The following is a 19,706-nucleotide window of genomic DNA, read 5'->3' on the forward strand; positions in this document are numbered from 1 at the left end:
GAGAGAGAGAGATACATATATATATATATATATATATATATATATATATATATGTGTGTGTGTGTGTGTGTGTGTGTGTGTGTGTGGTGTGTGTTTGTGCGTGTGTGTGTGTGTGTGTTTGTGAGAGAGAGTGCGAGAGAGATACATGTGTGTGTGTGTGTGTGTAGGGAGAGAGAGAGAGAGAGAGAGAGAGAGAGAGAGAGAGATACATATGTATATACGTGTGTGTGTGTGTGTGTGTGAGAGAGAGATACATACATATATATATATATATATATATATATATATATATATATATATATATATATATATATATACATATATATATATATATATATATATATGTGTGTGTGTGTGTGTGTGGTGTGTGTTTGTGTGTGTGTGTGTGTGTGTGTTTGTGAGAGAGAGCGAGAGAGATACATGGATGTGTGTGTGTGTGTATGTGTGTGTGTGTATGTGTGTGTGTATGTGTGTATGTGTGTGTGTATGTGTGTGTGTATGTGTGTGTGTACTGATGGACTTGAGCTGTGTGTTGCAGATACATTTCAAGCTCTTATCCAGTTCTCTGACCCGATCTCAGCCACCACAGCCAAAGTGGTGAGTGTCTTCATGGGGGATGACTTCTTGGCCTGGCTGCTTATACTGACCACCTGTCTGAGTTTTCATTTATTTATTTGTTTTCTTTCTATTTTCCTTTCTCTTTTTTTCATTCTTTCTTCCTTTCTGTTCCATTTTCTCTGACTGACTTTCTTTTTCGTTTTTTTTTTTTTCTCTTTCTTTGCTTGCTTTCACTTCTTTTTGTTTGTCTTTCCTGTTCTTTGATATTAAAAAAAAAAAAAATGAAGCCTTTCTTTTTTTCTTCTTCTGTTGTTGGGTTTTCATTAAACTAACCTAGCAGTATTCTTCAATCAGGGACCTTTTGTTCACTTGCATACACACACACACACACACACACACACACACACACACACACACACTCACTCACTCACTCACACACATGCATGCACACAGTCTCACGGTCCTTTATTCCTCAGCCATAATTACACACGTAGACACAAGAAAGATGAAGTAAGGGAGATGATATGACACCACCCTTGCCCAGAACAACAAGAAGGAAAAAAAAAGTTTTCTTTAGTAAGGTTGTTGTAGTTGGTTTCCTTGTGTATGATACTTTTTCTCTGTCTGTTTCAATACATTTGAACAAACCAAATGGACAAAAAGAAAAACAAAACAAAAGATGTAGAAACTTGATTTCAGAGAAACAGACCCCTACCCCCTCCTCCAAATGAAAAAGGAAAACAAGTAATTCAGCACACAAAAATACACACACTCACAAAAAAAACCCCAATAAAACCCATCCACGCAGCCCACGCAGTACTCTCATCACTCAGTGTATCGCTCCCTGTGTGCACACAGTCCCTGGACAGTCAGAACATCTACAACGGATGTAACACGCTGAAAATCGACTACTCCAAACTGACCAACCTGAACGTGAAGTACAACAATGACAAGAGCCGAGACTTCACCCGCCCCGACCTGCCCACAGGGGACCCTGCCTTGGACCAGGCCATTCAGATGGGAGGTAAGGGCAGTGCTGTAACACTGACGGTCTCTGTGCACTTGTTACTGGTCAGGCGGGCGCAGTAGCTGAATGGTTAAAGCGTTGGACTTTTTTTCAATCTGAGGGTCCCAGGTTCGAATCTCGGTAACGGCACCTGGTGGGTAAAGGGTGGAGATTTTTTTTCCGATCTCCTAGGTCAACAAATGTGCAGACCTGCTTGTGCCTGAACACCCTTCATGTGTATGCAGCAAGCAGAAGATCAAATATGCATGATAAAGATCATGTAATCCATGTCACCGTTCGGTGGGTTATGGAAACAAGAACACACCCAGCATCCATACCCCTGAAAACGGAGTATGGCTGCCTACTTGTTGGGCTAAAAATGGTCATACACGTAAAAGCCCACTCGTGTACATACGAGTGATCATTGGAGTTGCAGCCCATGAATAAGAAGAAGTTACTGGTTAAGGTCAAGAAATTTAAGGATCCATAGTCTTTTATGACCATAACGGCAGTTAATTTATGTTTACTGTGTCTAGGGCTTGGCATAGAAAGGTGGGCACCAATCATCCCCTTCCACTGTTTCAGCCTTCCCCAACTGGAGTTGTTGATAAGAGGATTGTTATAGTGTGTACAAGGAATACACACAGTGCTCTTGTTTTGAAGTTAATGCTGTTGATTGAAATCTAAAAGTAAAATGGACAAATTGTGACCAGTTTTAGAATATTGAAGACAAAGAAGAAGAATAAGAAACAAAAGAAGGAGAAAAAGGATGATGGAGGGGGGGGGGGGGAAACAGGAAGAAAGAGAAAGAGTAAGGAAGAGGAGGAAGAGTAACTGTGATCGACTCCCAAGTGAAGATTTGCTGATACTTGTTCTGTGTGTGCATTGGCTGGATCATCTGTCTTAGCTCATTTCTAAAATTCTTCTGAGTGGGAAGCTATCCTCCAGATTTTGATTTTTTTTTTTTTTTTTTTTTTTTGCCCTGCCATCTAGCTAGCTTTGTGTATGAATTTTTGATGGGTGGGTGCATTCTAGGTTGATTACATTTCCTTAGCCTACTTAAGCACAGATTTCTCAGGATGGGTTGTTGAATGTGTATAATCGATGTTCAGCCCGTGTAAAAGCATGCAGGGGATTAGAGCTGCAACAGGTATGCACATGTGTTGATCCAGGTGAAAGCTCCACCCTCAGCCCACAAGTTGTTGCAAGGGTGTGAACCACAGAGCCCGTGAACCTGTAGGGTAGACAGAAGTCCAAGGCTTTAATTGCTCAGCTGTTGCATCTGTCAGTAGCTTACCCCACAATCATCATCTGTTTTCAGATTGTTTGATTTCAAGAACTGTTCTTTATTCAGGCAATGGAAGTTGTAATATTTTTGTGTTCAGAATGGTTGATGATATGTGTTCCTGTGCTTTTTTTGTCCATATCTATTATCAATTTTATACAGTTTGAACCTGTCAGAATTACTGTGAAAACCTTGATTCATGTACTTGGACACGCAGTTTGTCAGTAATGTTTGTCAGTCGTCATGTTTGCTGTTTATCTGTTTGTTGTCTAACTGGATCATTGATTCATGGCTTTAGCTTGCTACAAAACAAAGAAAATGCATGTCATTAGTTTGTTCAAGCCTTACGTTCATGTATGTGTGTAGGTGGTGGTTGTCTGGCCTAATGAGCATATGTAGCTGCACCATTGCTGAGACTTAGTCATGTGCCTGTACAATACTTTTCCTCCATTTAATCTGTCTTTGTATCTTCCCCATCTTCTGAACCTTTTCTTTAAAATGTCACAGAATTTATCACTTTGAAATAGAAGTATCTGTGAGGAGTGATTGGGATGATAATGATGTTGAACGTTAAAGGTCCCACTGCTTTTTACTTCATGTCCATCATGTCAAGAGCTTTGCTTCAGCAGGGTACACAGTCACACCTGGATAGAGTGAGGAAAATTGGAGTAAACTGCCTTTCCAAAGCAAACCATTACAAAACAGGGCCAAGAACCTAGAATGTAAAAAAAAAAAAAATCCACATTTCTTTGAACTTGGACAAACACCCCCCCCCCCCCACCCCCCCAACCCAAAATTAATCACGCCAAGTTGTAAAAGGAACAAGTTTCTTCAAACCTTAGACATGTGTCAGTGAAACAGAAGAGCCTTCACAAAGGAGAAGAGAGAGTGTGGCAGATTGGAGGTGTGTTGGCCGAATGTCACGTACCAAGCTGAAGAGGTTGGAACCTGTTTACTAATGTAGAACAGTTTCTCATGCCGCTTGCTGTCCTCTGCTCACTGGTATCTTTCTTCTTCTTTTTCGTTCGTGGGCTGCAGCCCCCACGTTCACTCGTACACACACAAGTGGGCTTTTACGTGTATGACCGTTTTTACCCCGCCATGTAGGCAGCCATACTCCGCTTTTGGGGGTGTGCATGCTGGGTTTGTTCTTGTTTCCATAACCCACTGAACGCTGACATGGATTACAGGATCTTTAACGTGCGTATTTGATCTTCTGCTTGCATATACACACGAAGGGGGTTTAGGCACAAGCAGGTCTGCACATGTGTTGACCTGGGAGATCGTAAAAATCTCCACCCTTTACCCACCAGGTGCCGTCACCGTGATTCGAACCTGGGACCCTCAGATTGAAAGTCCAACGCTTTAACCACTCGGCTATTGCGCCTGTCACTGGTATCTTTCTGACACTGCTGGTTCTCCTCCCCCCTTCCTCATTCATCTCCCCTTTCTTCTGCCTTCCTTGCTTTCTTCCTTCCTTGCTTCCATCCTTCCTTCCTTCCTGTCAGCCCCCTCCTCCGCAAGTCTTTTGTGAACAAGGACCCATCCCTTCTGGATGAAGGAGGGTGGGGCGACTGGTTGGGGATTCTGCTCATAACATGGGACTTTACTCTCTTCCCCCTTCTGTATCAAGGTCCCCCTGGGATGGTGGCCTCCCCTTTTGCCGGAGTGCCGGGCATCGCCACGCTCTCGCCCATCAATGCTGCCGCTGCCCAGGGAGGTAATGACTGCTTATTCTTTGTCTGCTTCCTGCTGGCCGTCGCTGGCTTTCTCGCTTGTCTCCCCTTGCCTCACGGCCTTCCTGTCGGCTCTCAACCCTCTGTTGCTCTAACCCCTTTTATGTGTCATACATATATATATATATTTCTTTTTTTTTTTTTTTTTGTATTGATACATGTATATTAATATTTTTCACTTTGGAATATTGTGAGGTTGGTTCATTTCAGAAATTTTAGAAACTGAAATAAAATCTGTATTTTAGTCCAGTGAGAGCAGTTTGGTTTTTTTGTCAAGCTGCTTAAGACATTGAAAACATATGATATATGTGATTTTGTGATGAATTTCATGTAAAATGAAAAAAAGGAAAAAAAGCAAATAATACCAGACCCAATCGTTTGAAAGCAATTAATGGCAGTTGTGATGTTGATGAATGCACACATGCATTGGAAAATTTATAAGTAAAAAAAATTTAAACTGAATAAATTATCCAAAGAAAGAAAGTATGCTCAGTTACGTTACCACATGGTCGAAGGTGACAAAAACAACTTGACTTTTGAGCTGTGAAAATCAGTGAATGAATAAGACTTTCACCTGATTAGATGAAATAAAACTGAACACTTTGGGAGAGTGGGTCCAGTTTTTATTCTTGCACCCATACGTATGGAAGAAATTTAATTTACAAAAATGAAAATAAACAAACCATTGTACTTTCTTGACATTGGTATTCATGCTTTTATGCCCAGAAAGTGATTAGTAAAGAAATAAATTGAAACAGTGGGTATTATGCAGCAAAGCAGTTGATAAATAAGTATGTGAATATAATCAACAAAACACCTGATGAATAAATAACAGAGTAAACAAAGAAGTAAAAGCAATTAAACAAATATATAAAACTACACCTGATACTTAACAGAGTGAACAAAGAAATAAAAGCAATTAAATGAATATATAAAACTACACCAGATACTTAACAGAGTAAACAAAGAAGTAAAAGCAATTAAACAAATATCTAAAACTACACCTGATACTTTTAAGAGTTGCAATAAAACTGAAAAAGCACCCAACACTTTTTAGGGTTTAATTTTGATGAGACGGACAAAGCAAGCCTGAGTGGTCCTGAGGGCAATGAAGGAACGCCAGGCCAGTGGAGACATCAGCACAGTCAGCAGGAAGTGTTTGATCTTTGACTTAACATCTACTCACATTGTGTGATTTTGGGTGGGGAGGGGGAACCCACAAGCAAATAGACAAACAAACAAGCATATAAAGACCTAAGTGAGCGAGAACTGATTACTATGTGAGGGTTGGGAAAAAAAACTAAAGCAAAACAAAAAAATCAAGCAAATGCCCAAGAGGACTGTGAAGCAAAAAAAGCAGGTAGTGTGTGGTGGACACAGGGCCAGGGAAACACACTGTATGCTAACACTGACCGTTCCTCTGTGCATGCCCCATGTCGTAGTGGTCACCACCGGCCTGGGCCCTCCTTGTGTATTGTGTACCGGTACGTACCCCCTCCACACCCCCACCACGTCTCTGTCGTCTCCTTTGCTGCTGCCGTCTTGTTGACGTCGTGCAGGGTGGTGGTGGTGGTGTTGTTGTTGCATTGTGTTGCCATGTGTAGTGTGCTGGAACTGTGTACTGTGTGTGTGTGTGTGTCATGACTGTGAGGTTTGGTGCGCTGGAACTGTGTATCCTGCGTGCAATGACCGTGATGTTTCATGTGCTGTAACCATGCGTTGTGTGTGTGTGTGTGTGTGTGTTTGGTGACTTTGCATTGGTGTAAGCGTGCTGTGTGTCAAGGTACATGGTTGGTGAATCGTTGAGTGCTTCAACAGCAGGTGGAAGAGCTGTTCCCGTTCCTTGAGCGTGTTCATTGTTGTTGCCACTGTGCTGGTCGCTGGCCAGGTGTGGGGCAGGTGGCAGCAGAGGGGACCCCAGTTCCTGTGGTGTTGGTGCTCACACCTTCACTTTGCCGTTAGGGTGGGAGAGACAGACTGCCGTCTCCCGTCACTGGCTTCAAACCCTGTTGTGTTTTAACCCTCTCGCATTCACATATTTCACACAGAAACTTTATAGTGTGGCCATTGTGAATGTGATAGGGTTAAAATCATGTGTAATGTGTATAAATGGACCGAAGGCAAGCTTCACGGGAAAACGAATACCACTACCGCTTTTGTTAGCTTTGTGAAGTTTCTGTTTTGATCCAGAAGACAAAATGCTAACGAAGTCATTCAGTGGAACGTGGAGATTGCCACACATTTGGTTGTGTCATTTGATGAAGCATCTGTGAAAGTTTGGTTTTTGTGAAAGAAATGGTAATGCATATCAGTGCAGTCAAAAGTTTTTTTTATGATTTAAAATCTATGTAGAGAAAGACTTCTGAGTACAGTGATCAACAGTGCTATGGACTGTATCATGACCAGTCACTGCTCTGATGTTCTTCAAGCAAGATGTGGGGGAAAACCCCAAAAAAACCCTCCAGAAAAGGCTGTGTGGCCAGGTCCAGTGACTTAAGTGTTGAAAGGATGGGGGTCAAGTCAGTGGTTGGGGTACTGGCCAGTAGTTTTCCTCCTACCTGTCGTTACCTGTGTCATGTCATGCCATGCCGTGTTCTTCTAACGAGCCGTCTTGTTGTTGTTGTTGTTGTCGTGTCCTTCTCTTCCATGTCATGTGGCTGACCATGTGTTTGTTGTTTGTTTTTCTCTTCACAGCACATGCCTTTGGGCTGCCAGGTGAGTGCCCATACTGCACGCATCCAAACCCCCCCGCCCCCTGGAATACCTTCTGTCCTGCCTTCCCACCTTATCTCTTCCCCCCCTTTTTTTTTATATTTCATTTTATTAAGTGTATACCTTTCTCCTGTTAGTTTCTTCTTTTTTTTTTCCTTGCTTTTAGGACTAACCTTGGACCAGCCTTTCCTGGTTGTCTTTGTCAAAGACCGGAAGACTCATCCGGATTGACCCATGGCTTATGTTTGCTTGTCTGTGCGTCTGTGTGGGTTTTTCTCTCTGTGGTGTGTGTGTGTGTGTGTGTGTGTGCGTGTTTCTGTATGCAGTGTATCCTTGCAGGGGTTTCTGTGCCATTCATGGTCTGGATCTGGTCCACTTTTCTTTCACATCTTTCTTTCCCCAAAGAAGAAGGAAGCCTGGCACTGCAGAAATTTTAGTGGACTTGATATTCGTTTGGGTTTTTTTTTTTCTTTCTTTCCTTTTTGACAGGGGTAGAGATTGTCAGGGGTGAAGGGGAAGGGAGGTTATTTATTTTATTTATTTTTTTATTTTATTTTATTTTTTTTTTTACAGTGGATGGATAGTAAATAGCATTTACTGAGAGACCAGGTCCACTTTGTTGTTAAAGAAAAGACAACAGTGATGTGAATGAGAGTGCTCTGGCCTGCTTTGCATGGTGATTATTATAGGACAGCTTCCTTTGATTGGATTTCCTCTCACCACTCGCCCTTTATTTGAAAAAAAAAGAAAGAAAAAAAAAAGAACAACAATCCTGTGTCAGCTTGTCAGTAATACAAACTTTTTTTTTATTTTTTATCTCTGGTCAGATCTGCCTTTTCTTTGCAGTTCATTTTTTGCTGGTGTAGTCTTGCTGATGATGATCAAAATTATGTGCTCAGTTTTTATTTTTCTTTAAGATCTTCATTGAGTTTTTTTTTTTTTTAACACTAACCTGGAAAGCTTGCAGGATATAGGAGGCACATCTCAGAAGGGCTTGTGGAATTATGAGGCAGTTTTGACACAGCTGAAGAAATAACTCAGCACTTCAGACTGTGCTGTCTTTTTGTGCTTTTGGCCTGCTGTTTTTTTGTTGTTGTTTTTTTTAAAATCAGTCTGCAGCTTTGATCGACTGTTTTTACAGTCTGAGTGGTGGGAACTGATGTTTGCAGTACATTGAAAAAAATGGCTTGTTATTCTGATTACAGTGCAAAGATTTGTTTTAAAAAAAACACATCTTTTTAATGTGTTTTCACAGAATGAAATATTTGGGGGTGGGGTGTAGTGGGGGGGAGGGGGGATGTGTGTGTGTGGGGGGGGATGAATGTAGGTAATTTTTGTGTCAGCTTCATGTTGCTTGCCCATAGTTTATTAAGCTATTCTGGGATGTGCCTCTATGCTGTTTGCAAGAAATAGGAGACCAATGAAAACAACCAACACGCTTATAACTTATTTACTTTATCACTGCTGGCTATCATAGACACAGAGATTAAACTCCATTGCCTGCCAGATATGTTATTTTGAAAAAAAAAAAATCAGTTCTTGTATTCTGAAGAAGAATCTAGCTTTTCCGAATTCTGAATACAAAACATGTGCACAGTTTCTTCAGACTGGTGTGAATCAATGAAAAGATTTCAGTAAAGTTTCTAGAGAGGATTGTGCAGAAATCTGAGTTGCTTGAAACAAAATGTCTGTGGCAGGTCAACACAAAACTTGGACCTGTGAAACACATTCAGCAGGCACTCAGCAGTACGGAGCAATGGATGTTTATGACGTATCTGGCAGCTGGCAAGGGGTTAAATCTGCTCCATGTATTTGATGCAGGAGTGTTGGAGCTGGTTCAGTGCTATAAGAATAAGCACCAGGGATGCCATCTGCCCTGATTTGCCTTTTGAAAAAATATATTGTGGTGCTCCATTTTTCAATCTGCCAAGAAAAAAAACAACAACAATCAGTGCTAAGTAGCAATTTGCTTAGCAAAGATGACAAAGAATATGGAGTAAAGCAAAGGCTCAATGATGATTGGAAGAAAAGTTACTGGTGTTCTGAACCCTGAACTGAACGTGTGAGAGAGTTATCTTCAGTCACGTCTTTTTCTGCAAGTCCACCGCCGGCAAAGAAAAGATGACTTCATGAACACAAAGTTTAGCTATTTTGAACCATTTTGTTTCGGGGAGTTAGCAACCTATAGTTGTTTCTTTTCTTTCTTTTTTTTAAACATCTTTGGAGGTTGCCATCTCTGAATAGTTGTGAGATCTTTTATGCTGATGAGTATTTTTCATTCAGAGAATCAATGGGCTCCACTTCCCATGCCCTTTGCAGTGTCGAAAATGTTTAAAAGCTCCGCACTTCTTTGTGGATGCTTTGAAATACAATTGGTCGGGAAAGCTTTCAAAACAAAATTTGCAAGATGAACTTTTGTAAAACTGATGTGACTTCTTCATCTGAATGAAAAGGAAAAGAAAAAAAAAAAAGACTAAAATTCTTCATGATGAACACTTGAATAAATCAATAAATAGGCACAGAAAATCTTACAGCATATTTGCAAGAGGTATTTCATTATCTTGTTGAAGTGAATGAAGATAGATCAAACATCTATTTTGAAGATATCTCCACAATAATCGTAACACTTTTTAACCAGATATTATTATAATTAAAAATATATTTTAAAAACTTTTGAAGGTGTACTTGCTTACAACTAACAGTAGAATCGTAGAATGATGTAGTCAGTTATGCTCTGGAAATGTATATAACCAGCTGAAAAAAACAACATTGTTGCTTGAAATGTATGGCAAGTAGAAATGTATACATGGTGTGGTAGGTATGAACGTCAGCATGTTGTGCTGGATATAAACTATGTATTTGTGAACCATGGTGTGTGTGTGTGTGTGTGTGTGTGTGTGTGTGTGTGTGTGTGTGTGTGTGTGTGTGTGTTCATACATGTTATCCAGCAGGCATTGGTTTGTTTTCCAGAAATGTTTTATGATTAACCAGGGAGGGTTTTTCTGCTGTTTCTCCCATGTAATGTTTATAAATTACTTAGAGTATTCCTCAAACTTAACAGCCTTGTTTTATTTTAGCAAGAATGAAACAACATAGCAACTGTTAATAATAAAAACAAAAAAACAAAACAACAACAACAATAACAACACAAAAAAAGAGAGAAAAGTAAAAGGAATGTTTTTGGACTTCATGTTTGTGTTTGGGAAATGCCTGTTGTGGGATAAGGTAGAGGGGTGGGTGAGGGGGGAGCTTCTGTCAGTGCTTGTTGACTTCTTCTGCGTTCGTGTGCTGCAACTCCCACGTTCACTCGTATGCACACGAGTGGGCTTTTACATGTATGACCATTTTTACCCCGCCATGTAGGCAGCCATACTCCGTTTTCGGGGGTGTGCATCCTGGGTATGTTCTTGTTTCCATAACCCACCGAACGCTGACATGGATTACAGGATCTTTAACGTGCATATTTGATCTTCTGCTTGCATATACACACGAAGGGGGTTCAGGCACTAGCAGGTCTGCACATATGTTGACCTCGGAGATCTGAAAAATCTCCACCCTTCACCCACCAGACGCCGTCACCGTGATTCGAACCCGGGACCCTCAGATTGACAGTCCAACGCTTTAACCACTTGGCTATTGCGCACGTCTAGTGCTTGTGGACAAAGTGATGCTCTTGGCGCCAAGTTGCTCTTTTCCAGCCTTGTGTCTCCATCATGGCTGTCTCCACATGGAGCCGGTTAACCCCTGTTACTCTTGACTTAGGCACAGTCGAACCTGGTGAAGTTAGCATAACCTTGTCTTGAATTGTTTTTTCTTTTTTTTTGCTTTCATTTAAAAGTAACAACAACAACAACAACAAAAGCATCACCACCAATAACATACAAACATAGGTTTGACTGTTAGATGATTGATAAGTATAGTGTGTACTGCTCTTCCTTGCCTTGTGTAGTGAAATGTTGAAAGGGAAGTTCCACTTTGTGAGTGCTTGGAGTGAATGTGTCAAAAAACAAAACAACAACAACAACAAAAAAAGAAAAGAAAAAAAAAGAGAAATGTTGGCAGTGTTGCAAATTACCAATGCAAAAGACAAATTTGGATTTCAGCACTAACTTCTGTTTGCTGTTATGTGTATGCCGTGGTTCAGTTTCTGTTTGTTTGCATTTATATTTCATTTTGGATGATTTGATTATGTATTTTCCCTGAGAGAGAGTGTGCAAGTTATGCATTCCTTGGTGCAGCTGGCTTGGTGGAAGAATGCTGTTGAATTAATGGAAATATACAGCCTCATTTTTGAAATCTCTCGTTTCTCTGTCATGCCCTCTGTATTAATTCACTAAAAAATATTGAACATTATACTGCCATATTAAATCAATGAGAACGCTGGCATGTTAGTATTGTGTAGTTTTGTTATGAAAGTATTTGTCCTATTATGAAAAATATTGACAACAGTATGAAACTGAAAAAGCTCCTTTTTTTCTGTGTGAATGACAGTATACATTTGGGTATTTTTCATTATTAGCATTGCTTCTGAATAACAATAGACATGTGGCTATTAATTCTTTATGCTTCTCTTTGATTTTTATTTTATTTTTCATGCCTTGACATGTCTTTATACCCCCCTTTTGTCAAGTATGGTTGGCATAAAAATGTAAACGTTTTCCAAATATGTGCCTCTTTTCTGTAGCAAAAAGTGTTTTTTGTGTGCTGTTGTGTCTTCAGCTTTTGTTAGTTGTCAGTACAAACTCTTGTTGGTGTGGTAAATTCTACATTCTGTGCAGAATGCACCAAAGCATTGACAGGAAAAAGTGTAAATGGGGAATGCATGTTGCACAGAATTAATTGTTGAACTGCCAAAATGTCCTTTTTATTGAAAAAAAAAGAAGTTACAAAATAAACATGTTCACAGCTTCTTGTTTGAAAATGACACACATAGTGGTATTCTTTTGGAGAGCATTAAGCACTGGTTTTATTGCTGTGCTCAAAGGATAGGTTGGGCCAAGTTTGATATTTTAGTGAGAATCTGCAGGTATTATTTGGATTGTAATAGTTTTCTGAGTGTAACATTAACTTCTTGATGCAGAGATGGTGGAGATTCCTGTTGCTAAGAAGTATTATTTGGATTGTAATAGTTTTCTGAGTGTAACATTAACTTCTTGATGCAGAGATGGTGGAGATTCCTGTTGCTAAGATGCAACAGGCAGTACAAGTGCATGCTTATTATGCAGTGTTCATGATGATATATGATTTATTTTGAATTATAAAAAGAAGTTTGCCGTGTAGAATTGATGTTTAACATGCTGAAACTAAGCAGTACGTTGTAGGAAACCATCATTTTTTTTTACAAATATTTGTTGGAAATGCTTTATAGATTTAAAAAAAAAAAAAAAGCAATGGGGCCATAGAAAAAAATGTGTTCTGATTCTGCATACACTGAGCTAATACAAACATCACAATGTTTAGTAGTGTTTAAACTTTACACACTTTATGCAAGCATGCAGACATGCGCATACATACACACACACACACACAAACACCCCCCACCCCCAACCCACACACAGCCATACACACACACACACCAACACCCACCCCCCAGCCCACACCCCACACACACACACATACACACACACTCACATGCACGCATGCACACACACACACATGCACACGTTCGCGTGCGTGCGCACACACACACACACACACACATTCACAAAAAGTACAGTGTCAAACAAAGTATGCTGCGTATGGTACAGTAGAAAACACAACATCACCGTGTCGACACGATGACAGAGAGTATAATGTCAAACAAACGGAAGTATGCTGCATATTGCAGAACAGAAATACACACACAAGAAATACACATTTTGCCTTGCCTTGCCTAGAATCTTAATCCTTGAATAAAAACGTTTTAAATACTGAAAAGAAAAAAAAGAAGAAAACTATGCCATGACCATGCAGAGAGAGAGGAGGATACCAGCAGTACAGAGGGATGCACGTGTATGTGTGTGTGTCTGTTGCAGGCGGGATGCCCATGGCAGGCTTCGGCATGCCTAGCCCCGGCCCCTTTGGCGCGGCGGCCAGACTGGGTGTACCCCTCCAGGCCCAGGCCATCAGTAGTGTCATCCTCGTGTCCAACCTGGATGAGGAGGTGGGTGCCTTACCCCCCCTCCCCTCCCCTCCCCTCCCCACCCTCCCCTTCGTCCCTTACTGCCTGTACTGTTCTTTTTGGGTTTTTTTAAATTTTATTTTATTATTTTTTACTTTCTCTCTCCCTGGAGCAGAGCTGTGTATAACCGTCACTAAAAACCCACTCCCTTTTTTCAGCCACTGCTTGCCTGCTGCCGCTGCTGCTGTGCAAACCACCACCACCACCACCTTGGCACTGACTTGAGATAGTTGCTGAGTTGGGAGGTTGGGGTTTGGGGAGGAGGAGGAGGGGTGTGGGAATTGTTAGGGGACGTCTTGGGAGTGATGTTTTTACCTTCAGCAGTGTTGTGGAATGAAGGCTGATTGTTCCTGCTCTTGAGAGAGTGTGTGTGCGTGTGTGTGTGTGTGGTGTGTTCATGTGCAAATGATAGAGAGTTAGAAAGTCTGTGTGTGTGTGTGTGTGTGTGTGTGTGTGTGTTCTTATGACATGTACAACAGAATTTGAAATGCCTGTGTATGGAACATACCAAATGGTCTTTTGATGATGGTCAGGTAGTCAGGACTAGAAGTAGAACTGGTGGTGTGTGCACACATCTTAGGAGACTTGAAGTTGACATGCACAGTGTGCAAACCTGAAGGCACTGTGGCTTCCTTCTACAGCAATCATGTCGTGTACTCCTCCTCCACCCACCCCACACCCCACTCTTCTGTTTGGATCTTTTCTGTGCTTAAACGCTGAACACCTTTTCATTCTACTCTGAAATTTGTTGCTGTCTTTTGAATCAGTTTGCCATTGTCCCCATGCTATGAATGACATGATACTGGCCTTTTGCCTCCTTGTTTGAAGAAGATGGTGAAACACATGCCTACAAGTTTGTACACCGGTGTTGAGTTGCTGTTTTGATTTGGAGATGTTCAGGGTTTGTAAAATTGTTTTAATGTAAAGAGGAAATTCTGGGTATGTTCTGTGGGCACGGGTGTATGTGATGAACTGCTTTGCACCTGTATTCAGAGACTGACGCCTGTGTCCATTTGGTCCGAGGATCAGTGTCTGTGTAACCTGTGAGAAGTGTTAACATCTGTCGTCTCCTGTTTTCTCCTTTTGCCTAAGGCAGCAGTTGGGGAAAATGTAGTCAGTGTCGTGCTGAACAGCTGGTTCTGTTATATATCATGGGAATAAGCCCAAACTGACACAGATAAGGAAACTGACCTTCTGTCAGTAAATCAAATAATGTTGAATTTACATTAAATCATGTGAGGATAGGGTGAGCACACACACACACACACACACACACACACACAGAATGCAGAATCTTACAGGTGACATGGAATGAACCAGTATGGTCAATTAGCATACACTGTAAAAGTAGTTCAGAACCTTTGTCACGAAGTAGAGTCCTGACAGAATGATGGATGGGCATGGCAGCCAAGCAGTTTGTGCCTTGGGCCTTCCCCTGGAAGGTGCTGGAAACCCTGATGGTGCCTTGTGGGTCGGTGATGGACGTTGTTCCACTCACCCGGCTCAACACATGTGCACACCTTGTACCTGATGGCAGAAAATGAGATCGCACATGTTGAAGATTCCCCCAAATCATTGACATTGCACATGTTGAAGATTCCCCCAAATCAGTGACATCGCACATGTTGAAGATTCCCCCAAATCAATGACATTGCACATGTTGAAGATTCCCCCAAATCAATGACATTGCACATGTTGAAGATTCCCCCAAATCAATGACATTGCACATGTTGAAGATTCCCTCAAATCAGTGACATTGCACATGTTGAAGATTCCCCCTAATCAATGGCACTGCATATGTTGAAGATTCCCCCAAATCAATGACACTGCACATGTTGAAGATTCCCCCAAATCAATGACATTGCACATGTTGAAGATTCCCCAAAATCAATGACATATTTCAGGTTGTCAGGGAAACAGGAAAATACCCTGCAAAATACACCCACAAAATAAAAGTGTATGGTGAGAAAAACAAAAGAAAGTGGTATGGAGCTAACAGCAAAAACAAAAAACAACAAATAAAACAAACAAACAAAAGAACTCCCTAATTTCCAGTAGATAAATATAGTTTGAAGATGCAGTCCGCAAACAACAAAATAGGATGACCCCTCCCACCCCCCAATTGTTTTTTTTTTTTTTTTTTAATTTTATTTTTATGAAGTCTCTCAGGCCCTGAGGGAAAAACAAAAACAAAGAGAAACAACATCAACAGATACTTCTGTGTGTTCTTCTTCTTCTTCTTCTGCGTTCACTTGTATGCACACGAGTGGGCTTTTATGTGTATGACCGTTTTTACCCCGCCATGTAGGCAGCCATACTCCGTTTTCGGGGGTGTGCATGCTGGGTATGTTCTGGGTTCCATAACCCAACGAAAGCTGACATGGATAATAGGATCTTTAACGTGCGTATTTGATCTTCTGCTTGCATATACACATGAAGGGGGTTCAGGCACTAGCAGGTCTGCACATATGTTGACCTGGGAGATCGTAAAAATCTCCACCCTTTACCCACCGGGCGCCGTCACCGTGATTCGAACCCAGGACCCTCAGATTGACAGTCCAACGCTTTAACAACTCGGCTATTTCACATGATATATACACAGATATATATATATATATTTTAATCTATTGAAGAGATGTGAAATAACTCCGTTGTCATCACACCTACCCTCAAACCCCGGGATGACGATGAAAGGGAGGGCACTGACTGGATAAGGGGAGGGCTGGGTGGACTATAAAGAAATATAAGTCCGTATTTAATGTTGACATCTATGCTCTCCACAATTTCTTGAAGTGATGTAAAATAAATCATCCCACCTACCCTTTACACGGAGATGAGGATGAAAGGGAGGGCACTGATTGGATAAGGGGAGGGCTGGGTGGACTATAAAGAAATATAAGTCCGTATTTAATGTTGACATCTATGCTCTGCACACAGGCATGTGGGTGGAAGAGGAGGCAGTGACAGTGGGCACACTTGCTTTGCTTCATGTGATTGATTCTGTCAGAAGGTGCTGCCACCAAGCTTTGCAGGGAGAGGAGGGAGGAGGGGAGGGGGGGCGGGGGGGGGGGTTTCTTGCCGTCTTTCTCTTTTCTTCTTCCTCTTTTTCTTCCGTTGGCTTATAACTGCATGCCACCATAGTCTGCATGGGGAGATCCTTGTTTTCTGTGTGTGTTCAGTGCTGCTGAGTGTAGTTGTGGTCTTCCATGTGTCTTCTTCAGGAGGGGAAATGGATATTAGATGGATCTGCGCTGTGTGTGTGTGTGTGTGTGTGTGTTTTAACTAGACGTAAGCTGGCAAGCACATGTTGTTGTGTAAATGATCCAAGAGACTGTCAGAGAACAGTCCACAGACATGGATGTTAGGAAGAACTTGCCAAGTGTTGATGACAGGTGGAAGCACTTGGACTTCCAATGATGTCAGAAATGAAACTTGAACTCAGCCACATCTGAATTACTTTTGGCAGCTTGATGGCACTTCCATATCAGTGTTGCTTCTAGGCCTTAACTCTGCCTGCTACACCCACAGTCAGGAACTGAAGTGTTTTTTTTATGTGGAGGTTATGCTGAAAGTCTTGCCAGAGTGTATCATTGAATAAGTGTACAATGTACAAATGTGTCATTGTTATTGTCGCAGTCATCGTTGTCATCACTCTTGTCAAAACAATCAGTTTGTTCTGGTTGTCCATTTTATGGGATGACTTATAGCAAGTTTGCTGATGTCTGAATCAAGGGGAAGTCTTGAATGTTTTAATTTATGTTTGTATGCTGTTTTGTTTTGATTTGATTTTATTATTATGATTTTTTTTTTTAAACTTGATGTGATTAAAAAACTTTTATTTGATTTACCTTCAGTGGGGTAGAATGGGATGAAAATCTGATGATGTAAAACATGGAGATTAAGCTTAAGATCCTCACTCATTTCCCCCTCATAATCTTTATGAGGATGGGAAGCAAGGCCTTTTGATATCTCCAAATGGAGTCCTTGCATCTGGAGTAAGAAAAGCATTGTTTTTCTCAACCCATTTAATGATATGATATCTCTTCTACTTGGTTTAAATAATCTTTAATTATTCAACAATACACATGATTACAATGCAATGAATAACAAAAGAGCATCAACAAGCTTAAAGCTTATACTGTGCTCACAACGTTGCACTTCAATTTTATCATGACGGCTGATGAACCATATTATGACTTGTACTCTCTTCTACTTGAATCAATATAGAACTGAAAGTTCATTTTAATCACCAAAATTGGTCATTTATCCTTCTAGATTTAAAGCATTTTTTTTTTATTGGTTTTTGTCATGCAAAAGCACAGAAAGTGATTTCCAAGTCTTTTGACATGGATACTCAAAAGGGTGGGAAGGGGAGTAACCAGTAGCTGCCTGGTGTTGGCAGTGGTGTTCCTTGTGTGCTGGGGTCAGTGGTGTTGTTTCACAGTCGTGTCCGTTTCTGTCTGTGACTGGTGTGCTGTCTGCCCCCTTGCTCTGCCCACCACTGCTGCTGTCTGTCCTCTTCCTCTCTTCCTCTTCTGTCTGTGCAGCTTCTCTCTCTCTGTGCTGTGTCTTGTGTGTCATGTCACGGGGTGTTGGGGGTTGGGGTGAGTGATGTCAGAATGTGTGTGTGTGTGTGTGTGTGTGTGTGTGAGGTGTATTTTGGATGAACATTGTATGTGTACTTGTACTGCAGGTGAGCGGCTCTAACCATTTACTTTTTTTTTTTTTTTTTTTTCCTTTTCTCTTGTTCTTCCCGCCCACCCACTCCTGCTGGTGCCCTCACGTGGAATCTCTATCCTTCGCTCGGACTGACCTTCACCTTGACTCTTCTTGCTCTGCCTTTCATCCTGTTGCTGTACTATAGAAGGTCACGCCAGAAGCTCTCTTTACCCTTTTTGGTATGTTTCAACGCACTTTTTTTTCTTCTTTCTCCACTTTGTTTTTTTCTGTCTAAAGTATTTATTTTTTCCTGTGTATGTAGTTCTCTTGTCTGCATAATTGGTCAACATTAATGATAAATCTGTCACTTTGTGTCTTGATCTGATCTTTACGTAGCTTCTGTATTGTATAATGTAATGATGCACAGAAGTGATTGTAGATCAGAAGAGCATTTTTTTGGTCTGTTGAATTAACAATTTTACATTGAACTGACTAAAAGTAAACTTGCCTTTTTTCTTGTGGTTATCTTTTTCTCCTTCTTCTGCTTGAGCAGTGCTTGTTATTTGAAGTGGTTTGTTCAGAGATCAGAGCTACCTTTTGTCATATTAGACTGTACATTGTATTTACTGCTGAAGATGACTTTTGTGAAAAATGGATACGTTTTTCTTCAATTTGCATGATCGTGAAACCATTTTGTAAGTTGTTGTGTGTGCAGATGTTCATTGATTATAAGAAAGCCAGTTGCAGGGCGAAATGTGAAACTCAGTTAGTGACCACAGCCTGACGTTGCAAAGACATTCCCGCTGAAAAGTCTTGTGCACTTGGCACACTGAAAAAGAACCCATGGCAACAAGAGTGTTGTCCTCTGGCATGATTATGTGAAAAGAAATCCACTCTGATAAGTACACAAATATATAAGCATACACTCAAGGCTTGACAAGGTTGGGTTATGCTGCTGTCAGGCATCTGCACAGCAGATGTGGTGTAGCGTATATGGATTTGTCTGAACGCAGTCATGCCTCCTTGAGAAAGTGAAACTGACCTGTTGACATCCTTCTCTGTTGACGTAGTTTGCGCCAGCAGTGTGTCCAGACTGATTGGACTTGGCTGAATGAGGAAGGCACTGGTGTGATGATTTTTGGCCAGACATCGACTGACAAACAAAGCACAGTTTATATAGATAGCTCGGAATTTCACAGTTCTGGCCACATACACATGCACACACCTGCACATACATATACGTCTACTATCACTTTAGATAAAAAGATGTCAAATTGGAGATTACTGCTGCTTATGCTAGTACTACTACTACTACTACTACTACTCCCAAAAAACCTAACCCTCTTCCTGCCTGTGGAGTATGATTCAAAAGAAATTTGCCTTAAAGAATTGCATTCAAATGAAATTATCAAAACGAAAACAATACAAGAGACCCTCTCGTCAATAAAGCCAACATTCAAACACCTCCGCCCCCCCCCTCCCCCCCACCACCACCCTTCCCTCCTTGTGCACTTGGCAACAACAACATGTATAATAATGCAGAGTGCCTGGCTTTCTTATAACCCTTGAAATGATGTGTGATAAGAGTCC

At 41.1% G+C, this 19,706-nt stretch overlaps 1 protein-coding gene across 10 annotated transcripts in view; it reads left to right on the top strand.

Moving 5' to 3' along the window:
* LOC143295046 (polypyrimidine tract-binding protein 1-like) overlaps positions 1–19,706 on the top strand; it is a 192,571-nt gene that overhangs the window by 159,876 nt on the left and 12,989 nt on the right. For 8 of the 10 annotated variants that reach the window (XM_076606593.1, XM_076606602.1, XM_076606599.1 and 5 more), the window contains exons 7-12: positions 539–597; positions 1,417–1,582; positions 4,483–4,569; positions 7,280–7,300; positions 13,312–13,439; positions 18,322–18,355. In XM_076606593.1, coding sequence (XP_076462708.1) covers positions 539–597; positions 1,417–1,582; positions 4,483–4,569; positions 7,280–7,300; positions 13,312–13,439; positions 18,322–18,355 — 495 coding nt within the window. The remainder of the gene's footprint in view (positions 1–538; positions 598–1,416; positions 1,583–4,482; positions 4,570–7,279; positions 7,301–13,311; positions 13,440–18,321; positions 18,356–19,706) is intronic. The other 2 variants (XM_076606594.1, XM_076606595.1) reach the window with 2 other exon arrangements.

Source organism: Babylonia areolata, chromosome 20, assembly GCF_041734735.1.
Source record: "Babylonia areolata isolate BAREFJ2019XMU chromosome 20, ASM4173473v1, whole genome shotgun sequence".
Taxonomy (NCBI): domain Eukaryota; kingdom Metazoa; phylum Mollusca; class Gastropoda; order Neogastropoda; family Buccinidae; genus Babylonia; species Babylonia areolata.